The 19,124-nt window shown below is 35.2% G+C and overlaps 1 protein-coding gene across 3 annotated transcripts in view; it reads left to right on the forward strand.

The window, feature by feature from the left end:
• The window catches only part of LOC117343860 (PDF receptor-like), a 76,338-nt gene that overhangs the window by 47,780 nt on the left and 9,434 nt on the right, over positions 1 to 19,124 (forward strand). For all 3 annotated transcript variants that reach the window (XM_033906404.1, XM_033906403.1, XM_033906405.1), the window contains exons 4-10: positions 1,082 to 1,245; positions 1,957 to 2,060; positions 2,447 to 2,615; positions 9,062 to 9,218; positions 14,677 to 14,737; positions 17,052 to 17,121; positions 17,717 to 17,808. In XM_033906404.1, the coding sequence (XP_033762295.1) occupies positions 1,082 to 1,245; positions 1,957 to 2,060; positions 2,447 to 2,615; positions 9,062 to 9,218; positions 14,677 to 14,737; positions 17,052 to 17,121; positions 17,717 to 17,808 (817 nt within the window). The remainder of the gene's footprint in view (positions 1 to 1,081; positions 1,246 to 1,956; positions 2,061 to 2,446; positions 2,616 to 9,061; positions 9,219 to 14,676; positions 14,738 to 17,051; positions 17,122 to 17,716; positions 17,809 to 19,124) is intronic.

A 19,124-nucleotide genomic window follows, 5' to 3' on the forward strand; every position in this document is an offset into this window, starting at 1 on the left:
GTTTCTTTTTCTCATTGAAAAAGTCAAACATGCTTTTTCAGACACGTATTTAAATTACATGTCAACAAAAAAAGAAACACTAAAACTAAAAAAAAAATTAGAAAATTAAAAACACATACCTAAATGTTTCGTTTTGCATAATATCTAGTCGAGCATACGATTTTATTGAAATTAGTATCTTCGACAACAGAAGCAAAAATTGAGTATAAAACTTCAATGAGATTTTCAGTATAAATTTGTATATGCAATATAACTCTAACGAGAAATCCTTCGTTTTTCTGGTCATTAACCTTACTTCAAAACCCTGGATCCGCCTTGACATTTTTTTGTTGGTTCTAGTGATGTTCGAAATTAGAAATTATTAAAATGATGAAGGTAATCAAGACTGCTAATGCAGCGTTTACCCTACAGCGAGAGAATGTGAAACTGCTCTACTCATATTTACAATTGACCTGGAGGGCTATTGACCTAAACAGCAGACATGCTGCATGGAAATCAAACCTAACGTAGGTCCATTGTGATATCACTTGCGAAAACCACCGAGAAAAGAAAGTTGTCCTTTCGCGTCTGTACATTGTTCATGGGATATATCACTCAATTGTATTTTACGAAAGGAAGATCCTACTCCTCGGAACATCTACGATCAATATTTTACTGTCCACATTTTATGATTGAATGCATAGACTTCAAACTGACGTGTTAACATTTTATCACGTGTGCGTTATATCAAACATTTGTTTGATACAGTTCATGAGTCGGAGATAGTTGTTAAGACTAGAATTGCTACATTGCTACATTTAGATTAATATATACATATTTGTTTTTGTGAGCGCCTCAAAATGACACAAATTATTGTTAGGCTGTTGCAAAGCACTTTGAAATACATATTGTTACGTTGGATCACTTGACTGATGTCCAAACAAAAACAGGTATCCAAGCAACTTTATATAGCAAGTCGACATAAATACGATGAGTCCATACGATATGATAATCAACATCCTGTTTTCTCTTCCCACATTACTTTTTCAATATTGGGAATTAAGAATAAAAAAAGCATTAACATGTTTCTTATTTTATTTAGAGCACGGTTTCCGAAGATGTGGAGCGGATGGTCGTTGGGAGGGGAAATTCCCCGGAGATTACTCCAACCCAAAAGGTTACACAAATTATACCAATTGCTACACACCAGAGGCTTACGACATTTGGAAGAAGTTTTACGCCAACAAGTCTTCAGCTCAGAGACAGGTACGTTTGCTTTGTTATAAAAGTTGAATTGTTTCATCCAACGTCGTCGTATTGAAATAGATAAGATTTAAAGACTTTATCATATCACGGCGGTGTTCATGGATTATGAAGTCTCTACTCGACTCCTTTATAGTGCTATCACAATGAAATATCATAATTGGACCATTAACCATTCTTTACCGCAAACTCAAATGTTGAGTGCTTTTCAGAGAACATAGCGTGTCAATTATAAATGTAGTCTGGTAGTTGTCATGCTACCCTAGCCAATGTGTTGCCTTGCAGTGTGATTTCACCATCGAAATGATCCGCCGGTGACACAATCATTTAGAAGCCTTTTTTTAATTATCTTATTGTATAAATAGGGCATCAAACCGATTTTACAGAGTTTGGCTTGTTTCAGTTAGGGGACTATAACTTTCATCACTTTCTGATGCTCCGAAGGCCGACATTTGGATGTTGTCATGTTAGACAATAGAACAAGAAAAGTGTTGCTTGGTTGTATGTAATTGAACGTCCTATCAACAGCAATGGATATGCAATTGTTTTGAAATGTAAAAAGGAAACAAATATACTTAATGGTCAAAAATAAAAACGTTGCTGAAAAGTATGTGATAAAGGAAGAGACAGATCACAATTTTCGAATTTCGTTTTAAGTCCACGGTCGTGTTCCTCCCTTGTATGTGACGGCGTGTTCTTTGTTTCTCTCCCCAGATGATCAAGGACATCGTGGTTGGTACCAGGACAATGGAGATTGTTGGGCTATGGGTGTCGCTTGTGTCCTCGTTAATATCGCTTTTCATCTTTAGTTATTTTAGGTAAGTTGTTTACAGAACACTTCATATTATTTATGACAGTACATTTCTGATCACGGTATCTGGAGTCATTTTGATCACTATGAAAGATATTTCAGTAATAACACTTTAAAACATCTTGTTATCGATAAAAAGAACAGAGAATACTGACATCCGAACAATATCGTACGTCTAACTCAAAAGCTACATAATGAGGACAAACTAAGAACAAAGCATAGATTCACAGGGACGCTACAAAGTACAATGAAAAAAGACCTGGTGTTTCAGAAGGTCTTCAGCTTATCTAACGACATCCGCTATGTAAGTAAATTTAGGCTCAAGCAATAATGTATTATTGCACGAAGAGTTTATGACGAATCTCATTTTCAAAATGTTATGATTTCTTACAGGAGTCTTAGATGTCATCGAACCAGAATCCATCGAAACCTGTTCGTGTCCATCAGTGTGCAGACTATTGTGCGTCTGATACTATACGTTGACCAGTTTGTGGCTCAGGCTGGAGGGCGGCCGACTGTCGGCACCACTGGCATGAGTGAGGGTGCGACCATATTTGAGACTGTAAGCATGTTTCGTGATAACATCACCTAACGACGTTAACTATATAATACGAATGAGGTCAAGTAGTGGTAGTTCGTGATTTTACGTCGTTTCGTCCTGGTTCATAACCTAACTCGGCAATGTATCAGAAGATCTCGGCAATGTATCAGAAGATCATCAAAGTGAATTAGATCAATGTTTAACTTAGCTATTCTCCTGTATACATCAAGGGAATTTTGAATTTGTATGAGTGTATGTTTTTATTTTTTATTTGGAAATACAAATTGTAGATATACTTCTTTAAATATATGGTCATGGCCCTCATCTGTCAATTGAACCATTTAAGGATTGAATCTTGATTTGGACGATTTCATGGGGTCATGAATTGAGTTGCTCTTGAGACAAAATTAATGAACTGCGAAGCAATATTAGGATTAAAAACAGCATTATTTTGTCAAAACAGAAGTATTTAGCGTATCTGGTCTTTCTTAAAATACAAGAATACATTATAAATTTGATAATTTTAATAATTATTCCATGTTTATAACAACAATGTAGAAAAAGTGAAATCGTTCCGCGGAAGGATTTTAACCATATATTCATACGCACCGATCAGTGTTAATCTGGTCAAATTCGTGAGCAAATGAAACAGATTAAGTTTGGTAGTTTCATTGAGTCCAACTTCAGTAGAAATTGAAATATTATCTATATACAGTATATATATATATATATATATATATATATATAAGATCTTACACAAGTGTCCATATGATATGACCCTGTCTCTCGATAGTACTTTAAAGCAACATTTCAGCAAAGTTCCCCTTTTGGGTCCCCGCAACTCGGACCCAATTGGTCACGCCAGCGTCATTTATATAAAATATTATTGCCATCTCCCAATGATATTTCACATTAAATCTTGTTGATACCCACCCGATGGTATTAGAAGGAGTAGGGTTTTCAAGCAAAAGCCCAGGGATCGGACCAGCCCTAATGAGACTTTTAAAATTACAATAAAGAACAGTATTTTCTGTGTTAGTTCGGCTTCATACATGAACACAGGAGACAGCTAAAACCTTTTAATCACCATAAGACCACTACTCGTATTCGATAGTTCGAGTTCATCCGTGAATACAGAACACAGCTAAAGTCTTTTCACTTAACCAAAAGACCACTACTCGTCATTGTTAGGTCAGGTTCATCCACGGTGTTAACTATGTCCGCGACTTAGCATGAAGTGTATTGCTTATATCATAGAACCTTCAGTTCTGTTGACATCTACAGTATCCATGAGAGGTCCTTGTCTGGCTAGTGACCCAGATAATGGTCTACACGAATTTCAGGCTTAGTGCGACCCAGGTTGTCTGGGCCGGTGGAAGTGTCAACAACGTCACACCGACGCCCGTCATTCTGGACATGACACTATCGACTATGGCAGTTTTGTCATCGCACAGACGATTTTTCTGATTACAAATCCCTTGCGTCACATATATATTATATTCGTCGTTTGGTATTTGAAAAGATAAATTACTTAATATCTCCCTCAACGATTTGTCGTCTCCATTGTTATCTTTCCGTTTATCTACCTGCAATATTAGTGGTTAATGTTTTTCGATTCGGTGCGACACGTTAGCGAGTACCAAATTCGATATAAAACGTGTGACATGTCAGACATGTATCTCTTCGCCCTGGAGCAATTCATCATGACGTTGTTTGAAACTAAAGTCTTATAGTGATTGAAACACTGGACTTGGTATTAAACAACATATACGAATTAAATCACTTGCGTTTAAGGCGCCAAAACTTTACTTTGAATTTTTTAATATTTAGCAAAAATAATTCAAAATTCGAGAGCATTGAAAAAAAGATAGGAACAGCTCTTACTAGATTTATATGATTTTCACTAAAATTATAATGTGATTGAATGTGGTGTCACACGCGATGGTGTCACGTGATGGTGTCATGCGATGGTGTCACGCGATGGGGTCACGCGATTGTATCACGCTATGGTGTCATGCGATGGTATCACGCTATGGTGTCACGTGATGGTATCACGCTATGGTGTCACGCGATGGTATCACGCTATGGTGTCATGCGATGGTATCACTCTATGGTGTCACGCGATGGTATCACGCTATGGTGTCATGCGATGGTATCACGCTATGGTGTCACGCGATGGTGTCATGCGATGGTGTCACGCGATGGTGGCACGCGATTGTATCACGCTATGGTGTCACGCGATGGTATCACGCTATGGTGTCACGTGATGGTATCACGCTATGGTGTCATGCGATGGTATCACGCTATGGTGTCAAACGATGGTATCACGCAATGGTGTCACGCGATGGTATCACGCTATGGTGTCATGCTATGGTGTCACGCAATGGTGTCACGCGATTGTCACTCTATGGTGTCACGTGATGGTACAGTATTGTATCATGCTACATGGTGTCATGCTATGGTGTCCCGCGATGGTCACGCTATGACATTTCAGAGTGAACACACTTTAAATGCGCCTTTGGTTTCCAGCCAAATATGAATTCCGTTGTCATTTGAGAATGTAAAGGCTCTAACAAACAAACCGTGATCGGTTAATTAGTATCCCGTCTACCATTAACGATGCTGCATTGTTCAGTTAATATTTTTCTAATGCTGTACCTAGATAACGAAACAGAATGGTCTCCTTCAAGGGCAAATATGAAAATCTAAGTTTTTTGTTCATAATTTGCCTTCGTTATTAAATTGTAGAAATACGGTTTGGCTATTATTTCGATATCCTCTACTGTTTTATAGATCAATTCGGAAGGGAAATAATTAAAGATTATCAATTTACGTTATGACGTTATTTTAGAACAGATATTGGAGCAATAATTTCGAATTCTTGAAACAGTATGTTTTTTCTTATTTAATTATACAAGAGTACAGTTGTTCTATAACTTTTATTTATTATTCTATTTCTTTCTTTCGTTGTCAGGCTATGATTATTTGAAACGGTGAACAGAAAGCTGTGTAAAAATATTACGAGATTTTGTAATTTGTAACGGCTCATCAACACCGGAAATATAATTAAGGGCGAATGCAAGGTTTGTTGAAATTTGTAAAAGGAAACTACATCAAACGAACGAAAATTGTGTATTTCTGTCACACGAAAATAGCAATTTTCAAAATTTACGTCGTTTGAAATACATTTGAATCGCTAACACATTCAAAAACAAAACTGTTCATGAAAAACTATGAAGGAATGGATGCACTTTCAGGAAAACAAACAAAAAAATAACACAAAACAATGTTAATTACAGAAATAGACATTACTGTATAAATTAAACATGTAGAAACGAACAAGCTCTAGAGCTATCTTCGTCTTGGGATGTTCAAACCACAATCTTTTAACAGGTAATTAAAACTAAAATGTGTTGCTACTAGCAATTTCCATTGATAGCGCTAGTGTAAGGTGCCTTAAAATACCTATTTTGAAGTTGTAATCGAAATCGATCTTTTTCATTTCGGTAATTCGCAGGAAATAAACGTTCGGTGCTGATTTTTCGTTTAAACGCAATAAAACTTTCCATTTTTAATGTAGCTTTCAATTCAGATGGAAAGAAATGGAACGTTCTAGCGTAGGAACCTGAGTACAGGCGTTGTTTCCATCAATATGTATATACATTGTGGTCTGTATACATATCATTACACATACAGATAACAGTACTATTTGTTTGATCATGATATTTACAGTACACCACTAAGGCATAGCTCCATTATTCGTAAACTCCGTCTCCATTTAACATTAAATCTTGCGAGGCTGTTATAATACTAACAAGAACACCTACACCTGTAGGTATGAGTACAAAATAAGCCGTATACCTCATTGCAGGTTTTTGTAACTATCATAGGAGACGAATAATTCCGGATTGGAATTAGTTTTGATATGGACGACGCCTTGTCATTTATGGATTTTTTTTCTACATTTGTTTGAACCTGATTATCGTAACAGACGATCCTTGATTTATATATTATATACTTATTGTATTTCTAACGTAGACCTGCTTTTTGGTAGTTCATTGGCATCTGGCCCTATTAAGCTTCATTTTTGCAGAAAGATTCACGCAATAAAAAAAAAAACAAAAAACAAAAAAAACAACAAAAAAAACATCCGATGTCTATTTTGCCAGCGATCACAAATGGAATCATCCGTAATATCATCCGTATCAACTATTTGTTTGATTACAATATATGACCTGTTTACAAATGTGTTTACGTTGTGAATCTTATCAGTTAAGATCTAACATAATATCTGATGATAATAATATAGCGGTTCTGTTCAAATTAATCGTAGGGGACACATGTATATTAGTTTAGCGATGAGGCGTTCAGTGGGCTTCGATCCGAATCTGTGTGTAGGCGAAAAAGCAAGTTCGTTAGACAGCATCCTAATCAACGCGTGGGAAGTAATTCCTTGTGTCAACTGTTTATCTTACCTTTCTAGTATCACAAATTGCAGGTTCGTTTAAAGCAACAGTGAAAATAATCTGAATAATTAGGTATGGAACACAAAAATCAATAGAACAAATATCCTTCGTTGAAAAAAAGGACGAATGGATGGGCATTGCAGTATTGTTAAATGATTTGTACAGAATTCAAAAGTGTAACACAATGTTCAAACAGGCAATATATACAATCCTAAATGTGTTCTTTATCCCTCGACTTTCCAATAGACTCTGATGTTCTCATGATTAATATGTAGGATTTGTTCTGAGCTATATATACATGTACCTAATTAATGTACCTACATTTATAATGTTTGATGTTCTATTATTAACTCAGATCAAGTACATGTATTTGTAAAATAATCATTCCTTATGTCAACAGAAACCCATTAGCAACTATCACTGTTAGTCAGAGAATAAAGAGCCATCTAAATAATACATTGATGATTCTTTATACAGATTCGTCCTTGGTATAATGAACCCATATTTAGATTTTTTTTTGCGCCGGAGATTGGTCGGACTTGTAAAATTCCATTTTGTGTGACAGGACGTTAACTAAACCTAGTTAGTAATTGCTAGTTTATCAGTTAATGTATCATTACTGCGTGTTTGTTGATATATTATCTTCTTGGTTTCCAAAAATAGATTTGCAGACCTCGAATGACACTATTTGGCTGTATTATAATCAATATCCTCTGGAATATCGCGATGGTTTCACTTAACTGATAGCCACGCTCAAACATCAAATCGTAATTGTTTTGCCTACGTTGTGTCAGCCTTGTCAATCAAAGCCAGAATGATAAATGTTTTTTGTACATTCGAACCAGGGTACAGAAGTCGAACTTGTATAATTTGCTTTTTCTAAGTACATGCACTTATATTATTATCATTGTTACTGTAAAGGGTTAAACTAAAACCGTACAAGTGAGCACCATCTGAACCTGGATTGAGGACTGTATAGGTGAATAACTAAAATAATACAAAACTGCACAACACTAATGTTTGGAAAAATAGAATGGAAATCGAAATGGGCCGAAATGATTAAATGAAGAATGGGGTGTAACCGTGTAATGTGATTAAATTCGTATATTTTATGACGCTTACGATGGATGTTGGAAAGGCGTCAATAATGCTAAGGATGAGCATTTAGCTCTGTTTCTGAGAAAGCTACACCAGCAAAACCTCAACAGTTGTAACATTGATAGTAGAGGTCATTATACTAAAAATATTGCATTGATTTCTGCATTTTTGGGGTTAAATATCTCAAATTTCAGGACTTTTGAAAAAAATCAACGTTAAGGTTTTGCGTTGAGCTCTTTTCTGCTGGACTATAAAAGGTAGAGCAACAAAACTTGGGCTATAGGTATATCGTGGAATGTAAAGAAATACACTCCCTTGTAGCACTACTACGTTTTTATATTTCTGTAATTTTTTGTAATTTCTGGATTTAGAAAAACTGTTTATGCTATTGTCAAAGCGGGACAGGCGACACATAGAATTACGTCTGATTTGTTTTTATTGCTTAAAAATTTAAACAAATACATCAGCTTATTTGTAATCATCGCCACAATATTTACTTATTCGAATGTGGCGAGCATGGTAGCGGACAACTGCGGAGACTTTTTGTTCGGATAATTTCATTTTTTTAGAATATCAAGATAGAATTTTAATCTTAAAGATAGCGAAAAGTATATTACATACACGTCGTACGGGTTTGGAAAACTTGCACTTTGCCACAATATAGCTACGTATTGATAGAGCAAATATGATGTCTCTACAGTTGGTTATGCCTGAACAGAATAAAATACGATACTAAGCGGATATCAGTTGATGCTAATTCATAGGTTCTTATTGAATCATCAATGTAAAATATTGAGACGCAAATGTATGTGGCGAGCCTCTTCATCCCTAGCGTTCAACTGCATACTCTTTTGTGAATTTTTAGATGATTATCAATCCCGTGTCACCCATTTGTCATTGTAGCCCGTGCTTTGTGAGTTCCTGTATGCAATGATTGAATACACTAAGACAGTGCAGTTTATGTGGATGTTGATAGAAGGCCTCTACCTACACAATATGATCGCTGTGTCTGTCTTCTCGGGGCGTCCAAACTACATCGTCTTTTACTTGATGGGATGGGGTAAGTAAAAGCACATGCATTATCAATTATCCATTTAAAACATATTTTTGTGACCAATGGTAACATTCTCCAGCATGGAAAAAACGTTCCACAAGGCTGATGTTGTGAGCACTGCCTGTAGACAGGGTTATTGTTGACAATAGGGTTATTGCTGTATATAGACCTATTGCTGTAGACAAGGTTATTGCTGTAGATAGGGGTATTACTGTGGACAGATTTATCGCTTTAGATAGGGTTATTGCTGTAGATATGATTATCGTTGTAGACAGTGTTATTGCTGTAGATACATGTATGATTATTGTTGTAGACAGTGTTATTGCTGTAGATACATGTATGATTATTGTTGTAGACAGTGTTATTGGTGTAGACAGTGTTATTGGTGTAGACAGTGTTATTGTTGTAGACAGTGTTATTGTTGTAGACAGTGTTATTGTTGTAGACAGGTTATTGTTGTAGACAGGTTATTGTTGTAGACAGGTTATTGTTGTAGACAGTGTTATTGTTGTAGACAGTGTTATTGTTGTAGACAGTGTTATTGTTGTAGACAGGTTATTGTTGTAGACAGTGTTATTGTTGTAGACAGTGTTATTGCTGTAAACAGTGTTATTGATGTAGACAGTGTTATTGTTGTAGACAGGTTATTGTTGTAGACAGGTTATTGTTGTAGACAGGGTTATTGATGTAGACAGTGTTATTGTTGTAGACAGTGTTATTGTTGTAGACAGTGTTATTGGTGTAGACAGTGTTATTGTTGTAGACAGTGTTATTGTTGTAGACAGTGTTATTGTTGTAGGCAGTTTTATTGATGTAGACAGTGTTATTGATGTAGACAGTGTTATTGTTGTAGACAGTGTTATTGCTGTAGACAGTGTTATTGTTGTAGACAGTGTTATTGGTGTAGACAGGTTATTGTTGTAGACAGGTTATTGATGTAGACAGTGTTATTGTTGTAGACAGGTTATTGCTGTAGACAGTGTTATTGTTATAGACAGTGTTATTGTTGTAGACAGTGTTATTGCTGTAGACAGTGTTATTGTTGTAGACAGTGTTATTGTTGTAGACAGTGTTATTGTTGTAGACAGTGTTATTGTTGTAGGCAGTTTTATTGATGTAGACAGTGTTATTGATGTAGACAGGTTATTGTTGTAGACAGAGTTATTGTTGTAGACAATGTTATTGTTGTAGACAGTGTTATTGTTGTAGACAGTGTTATTGTTGTAGACAGTGTTATTGTTGTAGACAGTGTTATTGTTGTAGACAGTGTTATTGATGTAGACAGGTTATTGATGTAGACAGTGTTATTGTTGTAGACAGTGTTATTGATGTAGACAGGTTATTGATGTAGACAGTGTTATTGTTGTAGACAGTGTTATTGTTGTAGACAGTGTTATTGTTGTAGCTAGGGTTATTGATGTAGACAGTGTTATTGATGTAGACAGTGTTATTGTTGTAGACAGTGTTATTGATGTAGACAGTGTTATTGTTGTAGACAGTGTTATTGATGTAGACAGTGTTATTGTTGTAGACAGTGTTATTGTTGTAGACAGTGTTATTGATGTAGACAGTGTTATTGATGTAGACAGTGTTATTGTTGTAGACAGTGTTATTGATGTAGACAGTGTTATTGTTGTAGACAGTGTTATTGTTGTAGACAGGTTATTGTTGTAGACAATGTTATTGTTGTAGACAGTGTTATTGTTGTAGACAGTGTTATTGATGTAGACAGTGTTATTGATGTAGACAGGTTATTGATGTAGACAGGTTATTGTTGTACACAGTGTTATTGTTGTAGACAGTGTTATTGTTGTAGACAGGTTATTGATGTAGACAGGTTATTATTGTAGACAGGTTATTGTTGTAGACAGTGTTATTGTTGTAGACAGGTTATTGATGTAGACAGGTTATTGTTGTAGACAGTTTATTGTTGTAGACAGTGTTATTGTTGTAGACAGGTTATTGATGTAGACAGGTTATTGTTGTAGACAGTGTTATTGATGTAGACAGTGTTATTGATGTAGACAGTGTTATTGTTGTAGACAGTTTATTGATGTAGACAGGTTATTGTTGTAGACAGTGTTATTGTTGTAGACAGGTTATTGATGTAGACAGGTTATTGTTGTAGACAGGTTATTGTTGTAGACAGTGTTATTGTTGTAGACAGGTTATTGATGTAGACAGGTTATTGTTGTAGACAGTGTTATTGATGTAGACAGTGTTATTGATGTAGACAGTGTTATTGATGTAGACAGTGTTATTGATGTAGACAGGTTATTGTTGTAGACAGGTTATTGTTGTAGACAGAGTTATTGATGTAGACAGGTTAATGGTGTATACAGTGTTATTGATGTAGATAGTGTTATTGATGTAGACAGTGTTATTGCTGTAGACAGTGTTATTGTTATAGACAGTGTTATTGCTGTAGACAGTGTTATTGATGTAGACAATGTTATTGTTGTAGGCAGTGTTATTGATGTAGACAGTTTATTGTTGTAGACAGTGTTATTGATGTAGACAGTGTTATTGTTGTAGACAGGTTATTGATGTAGACAGTGTTATTGTTGTAGACAGGTTATTGTTGTAAACAGTGTTATTGTTGTAGACAATGTTATTGATGTAGACAGTGTTATTGTTGTAGACAGTGTTATTGTTGTCGACAGTGTTATTGATGTAGACAGTGTTATTATTGTAGACAGTGTTATTGTTGTAGACAGTGTTATTGTTGTAGACAGTGTTATTGTTGTAGACAGTGTTATTGTTGTAGACAGGGTTATTGGTGTAGACAGTGTTATTGTTGTAGACAGTGTTATTGTTGTAGACAGGTTATTGTTGTAGACAATGTTATTGTTGTAGACAGTGTTATTGTTGTAGACAGTGTTATTGTTGTAGACAATGTTATTGTTGTAGACAGTGTTATTGTTGTAGACAGTGTTATTGTTGTAGACAGTGTTATTGTTGTAGACAGTGTTATTGATGTAGACAGTGTTATTATTGTAGACAGTGTTATTGTTGTAGACAGTGTTATTGTTGTCGACAGTGTTATTGATGTAGACATTGTTATTGTTGTAGACAGGTTATTGTTGTAAACAGGGTTATTGATGTAGACAGTGTTATTGTTGTAGACAGGTTATTTTTGTAGACAGTGTTATTGTTGTAGACAGGTTTTTGATGTAGACAGTGTTATTGATGTAGACAGTGTTATTGTTGTAGATAGTGTTATTGATGTAGACAGTGTTATTGTTGTAGACAGTGTTACTGTTGTAGACAATGTTATTGTTGTAGACAGGTTATTGTTGTAGACAATGTTATTGTTGTAGACAGTGTTATTGTTGTAGACAGTGTTATTGTTGTAGATAGTGTTATTGTTGTAGACAGGGTTATTGTTGTAGACAGTGTTATTGTTGTAGACATTGTTATTGATGTAGACAGTGTTATTGTTGTAGACATTGTTATTGATGTAGACAGTGTTATTGTTATAGACAGTGTTATTGTTATAGACAGTGTTATTGTTGTAGACAGTGTTATTGTTTTAGACAGTGTTATTGTTGTAGACAGTGTTATTGATGTAGACAGTGTTATTGTTGTAGACAATGTTATTGTTGTAGACAGTGTTATTGTTGTAGACAGTGTTATTGTTGTAGACAGGTTATTGTTGTAGACAATGTTATTGTTGTAGACAGTGTTATTGTTGTAGACAGTGTTATTGTTGTAGACAGGTTATTGTTGTAGACAATGTTATTGTTGTAGACAGTGTTATTGTTGTAGACAGTGTTATTGATGTAGACAGTGTTATTGTTGTAGACAGTGTTATTGTTGTAGACAATGTTATTGTTGTAGACAGTGTTATTGATGTAGACAGTGTTATTGTTGTAGACAGGTTATTGATGTAGACAGTGTTATTGTTGTAGACAGTGTTATTGTTGTAGACAGGGTTATTGTTGTAGATAGTGTTATTGTTGTAGACAGGTTATTGATGTAGACAGTGTTATTGTTGTAGACAGTGTTATTGTTGTAGATAGTGTTATTGTTGTAGACAGTGTTATTGTTGTAGATAGTGTTATTGTTGTAGACAGTGTTATTGATGTAGACAGTGTTATTGTTGTAGACAGTGTTATTGATGTAGACAGTGTTATTGTTGTAGACAGTGTTATTGCTGTAGACAGTGTTATTGTTGTAGACTGTGTTATTGTTGTAGACAGTGTTATTGATGTAGACAGTGTTATTGTTGTAGACAGTGTTATTGATGTAGACAGTGTTATTGTTGTAGACAGTGTTATTGATGTAGACAGTGTTATTGTTGTAGATAGTGTTATTGATGTAGACAGTGTTATTGTTGTAGACAGTGTTATTGTTGTAGACAGTGTTATTGTTGTAGACAGGGTTATTGTTGTAGACAGTGTTATTGATGTAGACAGTGTTATTGTTGTAGACAGGTTATTGATGTAGACAGTGTTATTGTTGTAGACAGGTTATTGTTGTAGACAGTGTTATTTTTGTAGACAGTGTTATTGTTGTAGACAGTGTTATTGTTGTAGACAGTGTTATTGTTGTAGACAGGTTATTGCTGTAGACAGTGTTATTGTTGTAGACAGTGTTATTGCTGTAGACAGGTTATTTTTGTAGACAGTGTTATTGTTGTAGACAGTGTTATTGTTGTAGACAGGTTATTGCTGTAGACAGTGTTATTGTTGTAGACAGGTCATTGTTGTAGACAGTGTTATTGTTGTAGACAGTGTTATTGCTGTAGACAGGTTATTGCTGTAGACAGTGTTATTGTTGTAGACAGGTTATTGTTGTAGACAGGTTATTGTTGTAGACAGGTTATTGTTGTAGACAGGTTATTGTTGTAGACAGGTTATTGCTGTAGACAGTGTTATTCTTGTAGACAGGTTATTGTTGTAGACAGTGTTATTGTTGTAGTCAGGTTATTGATGTAGACAGGTTATTGATGTAGACAGTGTTATTGTTGTAGACAGTGTTATTGATGTAGACAGTGTTATTGCTGTAGACAGGTTATTGATGTAGACAGGTTATTGTTGTAGACAGTGTTATTGTTGTAGACAGTGTTATTGTTGTAGACAGTGTTATTGATGTAGACAGTGTTATTGATGTAGACAGTGTTATTGTTGTAGACAGGGTTATTGTTGTAGACAGTGTTATTGTTGTAGACAGTGTTATTGATGTAGACAGTGTTATTGATGTAGACAGGTTATTGATGTAGACAGGTTATTGTTGTAGACAGGTTATTGATGTAGACAGGTTATTGTTGTAGACAGGTTATTGATGTAGACAAAGTTATATCTGTAGATAAAGTAGTTATTGCTGTTATATGATTATTGTTGTAAAGAGTGATTATGCTGTAGAAATGGTAATTGCTGTATCATTATTACTATAAATAGGGTTATTGGTGTAGATAGGATTATTGTTTAAGACAGATACTGAATATTTGTTCTCTTGACAGGTATCCCACTTCCGTTCACTGTCGTGTGGGTTGTTACGATGGCATTTAGTCACACAGCCAGGTAAGCGTTAACTTCATCTCGTAAAAGCATGGTAGTATCCGTATATGTGTGCTACATACGTTGGTATACATGTATATTAAATCGGCCATATATATATATAGTTTTTATACTCATTAAACGGTATTTCTACTTACATATAAATAGTTAAATCGGTGAAAGAAATAGCGAAAACTAAAACATGTATGTCGTGAGCAATGCTCTATAAATCAGCTGAGGCTTGTACAGAACGTTACAAGACTGGCCACCAGCCCTAAGTTTTTTGTTAGCTCCACTAAATTTTAATACTAGATTATCTACCCTAGTTTGAAACTAGAATCAGACATATCCTAGGGACCAAAATCATAAAGGTCAATTTTAGTTATAATTTTAATATTCTAGAGACATGGAGCCAGTCTAAATGTTACACAGACAAAGCCGAATATAGTCACGTGGTTGTGAGTCACGTGGTTGTTAGTCACGTGGTTGAGCAGCTTTCTCCTACAAGCGATAACAGATACACTCTTGTAGGACCTACCAAATTCTAATGTCAACGTTTTTCGCTGATTAAGATACAATCATTTACAAAACGCGGTGGCGGACTTTCATTTCTCGTAATTAAGGAAAGATCTTAGTTTTTTACCTATTTTTTTTTCTAAAATATCATTAATAAATTAATTTTGTATGAAACACGCATTTTCATTGGCTGAACTAATTTTGTTATACCTCCATAACACAATTTTTGACGTTGCGAATTGTAACGTCATTTTTGATTGGCTGATGACGTGGCGTAATAATTATCACAGAAATGAGTTCGCCAAAGAAAGTGAAATATCTTGGTGTGTATAAGACGCTTCACGGTTTATTTAGAGTACACTCCAGTTTTTTCTGTTATGATTGTATAACAGAAAAAATAATTGATCTTAATCCTTAATTGATAATAGTTTTCAAAAATGATTTGTATAGTTAAACTCGCTTTTAACGACAACTTAATTTTTGCTGTCAATCAGCTCTCCGATATAACTAACATACGGTGACCACTTCTGTCGTTGTGAAATGTATATATGAGTTGACATTTGTGTTTTACACTGTTAATGTGCTTGATGTGTCCATTTAAAGACATTATGACCGCAATGGGTTAGCCCTAATGACATTTTCTGTATTGATTGACCATTAAGGATATACAACTTAATAGTTTGGCATCCATTGAAGTGCCATGCAATGTATGCGAGTCATTGAAATATTGATGTTATGAGAGAGTGCGTGGTGTCATTACTTTAGACTTTATAAATGTGGGTGCGCTAACATTTAAGTTGTGAAGGTTTGTTTGGTTATTGTTTAATGGGGGAGAAACCTACCATAAACCTACACTCTGTCTGTACGCCTGACATTTCGGACACAACTCTTGCCACCTTTATCAGACAAATGACTCGTGTATTTCACTTGCTAATTTGATTACAATCCCCTACACTTTACACCACAGGGTACATACACTTTACTTGTCTTATCAAAGTGACATAGTGAAACGTCAAGCATAAAATCTTGTGATATATGAAAATCGATACACAATACATAACTACTAACCAGGAGGAATGCTTTGTAATGAAATTTACATACTACAAAATAGTAATTTTCACTATAGCAACAAACTTTTTAATCTGGTAATATTAAAAAAAAAATCATATGAATATTTGTATATTATTGACACACCGTAATTACAACGTACTACATGTATAACCATATCGAATCTGTTTAAAATCTGCACAATCAACCGATATGCACTGTATGGATCCTACAGTTATATGCCAGGGTATATTAACATTGTCCGTGTATTATTGTTTCAGTGCAGTGTACGCCTTTCATTTACATTATTGATTTGCTTCAATGAATTATCTGTTTAAATGGGATTATCTGGGTTTTTTATTTTGTTTTTGTTTTGTTTGTTTGTTTTTTTTGTTTTTTTTTTGTTGTTGTTGTTTTTTCAGATTATCTACTCTATGAGATTATCTGTTTTATAAGATTTTCTGCCAAAATGAGATTATTTATTTCAATGAAATTATATTTGTATATGCCACTAACAAAATACTGTATTACACCAACAATATAATTATTTTAATACTATTGTTATTCCATATGTTGGTTTCCGTATTATTTTAATACTATTGTTATTCCAGATGTTGGTTTCCGTATTATTTTAATACTATTGTTATTCCAGATGTTGGTTTCCGTATTATTTTAATACTATTGTTATTCCAGATGTTGGTTTCCGTATTATTTTAATACTATTGTTATTCCAGATGTTGGTTTCCGTATTATTTTAATACTATTGTTATTCCAGATGTTGGTTTCCGTATTATTTTCTGCCTTATTATTGGATAATAGAAGCTCCTAGGGTCGCCGTCATAGCGGTAAGTCATGAAACTCATAATCAGAAGAATATCTCTTCAATCATTAGTTACTTAAAACATATTACCACGGAAAACCAGACGACTTATGCACTACACAGCTTAGCGTTTCATATACTACACTGCCCTGAATTTTGTTAGTCCATGGTACGAGGGAATCTACGTATAGGAATACGAAACGATGATAATTATTTCTTAGATATTGATAAATGCCTTCAATTTATTGTTAAATGTTTTCATATTTTCTTTCGATTGCACTACATTTTAAAGGTATATTCGAAACCTCTCGTGACTTTCCACGCTAACAGACGTACAGGAGTTGTTCCGCTTGGTTTGTTATGTAATACACAAGCTAGCAGACGTACGGAAGTTCGATTTAAATTCCGCAAAGCGCTGTATTTATTCGACCCAATTATAGATTGACCGGGGTTATACCTACATGTACCAATTTTGCTTGTCCAAATTGACCGCATAAAATATATTATGAAGCTGACAAAAGCCCGAAGATTGGCACTTGTGGAGAATATCACTTTGAACTGTGATTTGTTAGTCAGTCATGTGATATTGACTTATTAGCTGATGATTTGTATCTTTTCAGATCAATTTATTATTTTTACTTAACATTATCCGTGTATTGGTGATAAAACTAAGAAGAAGTCAAACTAACGAACCGCAAGTGACCAAAGTCAGGTAAGTAGAAAAACAAAATTCCGGAACATCTACCTGCTCTTCCTTTGTCTCCTTGACAACCTTCCTCATAATTCTGTTATTGTTTCAAAAACGTTAAAACCCGAACAAACAGTTAAAACTTGTGTCGGGTAATTAAATAATGTCGCGAAATGAAACTCAACAAGCAACTAGCATGTAATTAATACTAGGGCAAGTACACTTCGGTTATATCGTTTCTAATAGCAATTTATCATTGAGATTATATTGAAAGGATGCTTTTTCGCGTTTGATATTTTTTCTGTGTTTTTAATAAATGTGGTTGATACGTTTAACATTACCCTTTTTGTCCGCGCTTTCCTTCGTGTTAGTTTTTTAAAGCCCCTGTCCCACACTAACGTCTAACGATTCCGTCTGCCAACGTCTAAAAAATACGGCATGCGGTACTCAGACGGTGACAAATTCACATTTTTGGCCATGAACGTTTTAGAGAAAAGCATGAGTAACGTCTGAGGAACGTCTGAGTAACGTCTGAGTAACGTCTGAGAACCGTTTGCTTACGTATGAATAACGTCTGTATTAGGATTATCGAACGCCCGAGTAACGTCTGCTTCAGTATGACTTACGACCGAAACGACCGAACAACGTCTAACAAACGTCTAACAAACGCCTAACAAACGCCTAACAAACGCCCTGAGTGCGTATTATAAAAGGCTAACTCCACCAAGTCATTATCACAACAGTCGTGGCAACTGGACAGTCAACATCTTCATTCCATCATGCCGGCTAGGAAAGGAGGTAAAGCAAAGGCCCAATCGAAAGCCCCACCCAAGCGAGGACAGAAAACTCTGTCCTCCTCCCAGGGATGAATCAGCAGAGTCGAATGCCCCAGGGGTCCTAGAGGTAACACCAGAGGAGGTCCCAACACCAGAGGAGGTCCCAACACCAGATGAAGAGTCCCCCGAACTACAACCAGCACAAGGAGCCCTGGCAACAGAGAAGAAACCAAGGGGGGCCTTCAAGCTTAAAACACAGGATAATGAGGTCCTCATGATTGAGTGGGTCCAAGAAAATCGCCTCCTCTGGGACCAAAAGGACCACGACTTCAAAAACAAGAGCAAGAAAGATCGACTGTGGTCCGAGAAAGCCGAGGAGCTTGGTTATGAAGGTAATTTTGTGAATTTTGTGAACATTTTGACACTGTGCATAATGTAATACGGTTGTTCATTTTTATTTGAAAACGCGTTTTGTTTGAATTGCTGAATGAATTTATTTTTACTATTTTTTCTATGTTCAGTCCAGTTTCTCAAGACATGGTATACGGACCTGCGTGATTTCAA

The sequence above is a fragment of the Pecten maximus genome, chromosome 15, assembly GCF_902652985.1.
Source record: "Pecten maximus chromosome 15, xPecMax1.1, whole genome shotgun sequence".
Lineage (NCBI taxonomy): Eukaryota > Metazoa > Mollusca > Bivalvia > Pectinida > Pectinidae > Pecten > Pecten maximus.